At 34.5% G+C, this 1,840-nt stretch overlaps 1 protein-coding gene across 1 annotated transcript; it reads right to left on the minus strand.

Annotated features, from left to right (window-relative positions):
- Positions 1 to 190: 190 nt before the first annotated feature.
- On the minus strand, positions 191 to 1,604 carry LOAG_15187 (hypothetical protein). Its single transcript, XM_003150679.2, has 3 exons — positions 1,218 to 1,604; positions 576 to 794; positions 191 to 380 (listed from the first exon to the last, which is right to left on the minus strand). Exons 1-3 carry the CDS (start codon positions 1,323 to 1,325, stop codon positions 300 to 302), a joined length of 408 nt encoding a protein of 135 aa, XP_003150727.1. The 5' UTR covers positions 1,326 to 1,604; the 3' UTR covers positions 191 to 299.
- Positions 1,605 to 1,840: the final 236 nt, after the last annotated feature.

Consider the following 1,840-nt stretch of genomic DNA (forward strand, 5'->3'; position numbering starts at 1 on the left):
GGAAAAGATACGCTCGATGTGAGTTAAATCCAACCCAAATTTTTAGGTTTTGAAAAGACACCGCCACAACTATTTTATTCTACTGTAGTTCTTTAGACTATACTGTGTGTGTGTGTGTGTGTTATGTGTTAAATTTGATTTCTATAAATTTGTCAAATCTTAACAGCTCCACAGAGCTAAATGACAACAAGTCCAACTAATTAAATAACAATTGATATTAATAAACGAATGCTGTCACTCGAAGTATAACAAGAACTTTTATGCGATTAAACAAAAGAAAAAATCAAAAGAATACAAAATCAGCGTTTGCCGCCAACTCGTGGCTGTTGGGTTTTCGTTGGTTTTGGTATCTTCATCTTCGATGGAGCAGCCTTCTTCTCCTAAAATTTAATGTTCGATGTATAAAGCATTATTAAGTAGAGCAAAAATTTTTGTATCAACTGAAGAAAAAATATAGGCCCAATCTACATTTTGGAACATACAATTCAATCAATAATGAAATGATATTTTCACTGTCAGTCATCAATACTTTCAAAAATGGTACTCAACGACATGCAAATATTTGCAAGCTCTACCTTTAACGCCTTATTTGCTGCTTTCTTCTCGCTCTTTGATGCCCGCGCAGCTTCTTTCGCAGCTTTTATTGCCTGTTCACGTTGTGCACGGCGAAATTCCGGTTTCTGATTTCGTTTTGCAAGTATAGCTTCTAGTGAAACATTACCAACTGCTCGAGAAGCAATTTGTATAACGCGTCGTGTTCGTTTCTTCTGTGCATTTTCTTCACCATGAACACCCTTCAAACAACATAAAATCCAACGAAATCTTAATCTAACACATTCTCCAATATTACTAGTCAGTTATTTCAATTTTATGTAATACCACGGTTGTTCCAATCTTAAGTAACACCCACTGAACGAAACAGTACAACGCAGAGAGTAATTATGCAGCCACCCTCCAACGAAGACTGATATAGCAAAAATATAAATCGAAACTGGAATCAACAAAATAATCTATTAAAGTTCTAATACGGTTTGACGTATGTTGAGACTTCAATCAAAACGACAGTATCATGCCGAAACCTCTAAGTAATTCTTGGTTTTTAAATCATCGAAACAAAATTTAATGGGAAATATCAATCAGCTTCAATTAGTCCTACAATCACCCAACGTATCCTCCCACACTACTAATTCATTGTTTCAATCACAAAAGAAAATAACCTTTTTGTGTTTACGACGGTATAACACTGTCCACGGTATGTCACGAGGATTTCGTTTTAATCTGTATGATCGTTGGCATTTTTTGTTCAAAAATATTTGCACCTGCATCGGAAAAAAAACTAAAGCACTCCAATACTTGAAAATGAAATTTACAAAAAAAAAGAATCAATGAAAGATATCGCATCGAATTTCGTTTTATGAACAACCGTAGAATTAAAAAATGATAAAAGATGAGCCAATAGATAAGGCATATTAATATTTCGCACAACAAAAACACCAAGCAAGAGTTAAAGTCCTGCATTATAGCTGGCAGAAAGTATTTGAACAAATCGCAAAAAACATCACCACAAAGGCTTATTACGGATAAAGCGAAAGCTCTGCTTGCGAAAACACCGCTTCCGCTAAACTACTCCTATGCTCCATGAATATCATACTGTTGCTCTCTTATAACTGTTTGGTAATATTCACGAAATATCAGTCAATTTATCGCCAAAGTGCTGATATTTCAACTCTCTCACATGCTACATTTTTGTCTTCCTGATACTGTGTTTCTTCAGCTAATGTATATTTCATTCAACAAAAATTAATGTATGACGTCGAAATATCCTTAAGAATCAAACCTT

This window comes from Loa loa, assembly GCF_000183805.2.
Source record: "Loa loa unplaced genomic scaffold supercont3.1608, whole genome shotgun sequence".
Classification (NCBI taxonomy): Eukaryota; Metazoa; Nematoda; class Chromadorea; order Rhabditida; family Onchocercidae; genus Loa; species Loa loa.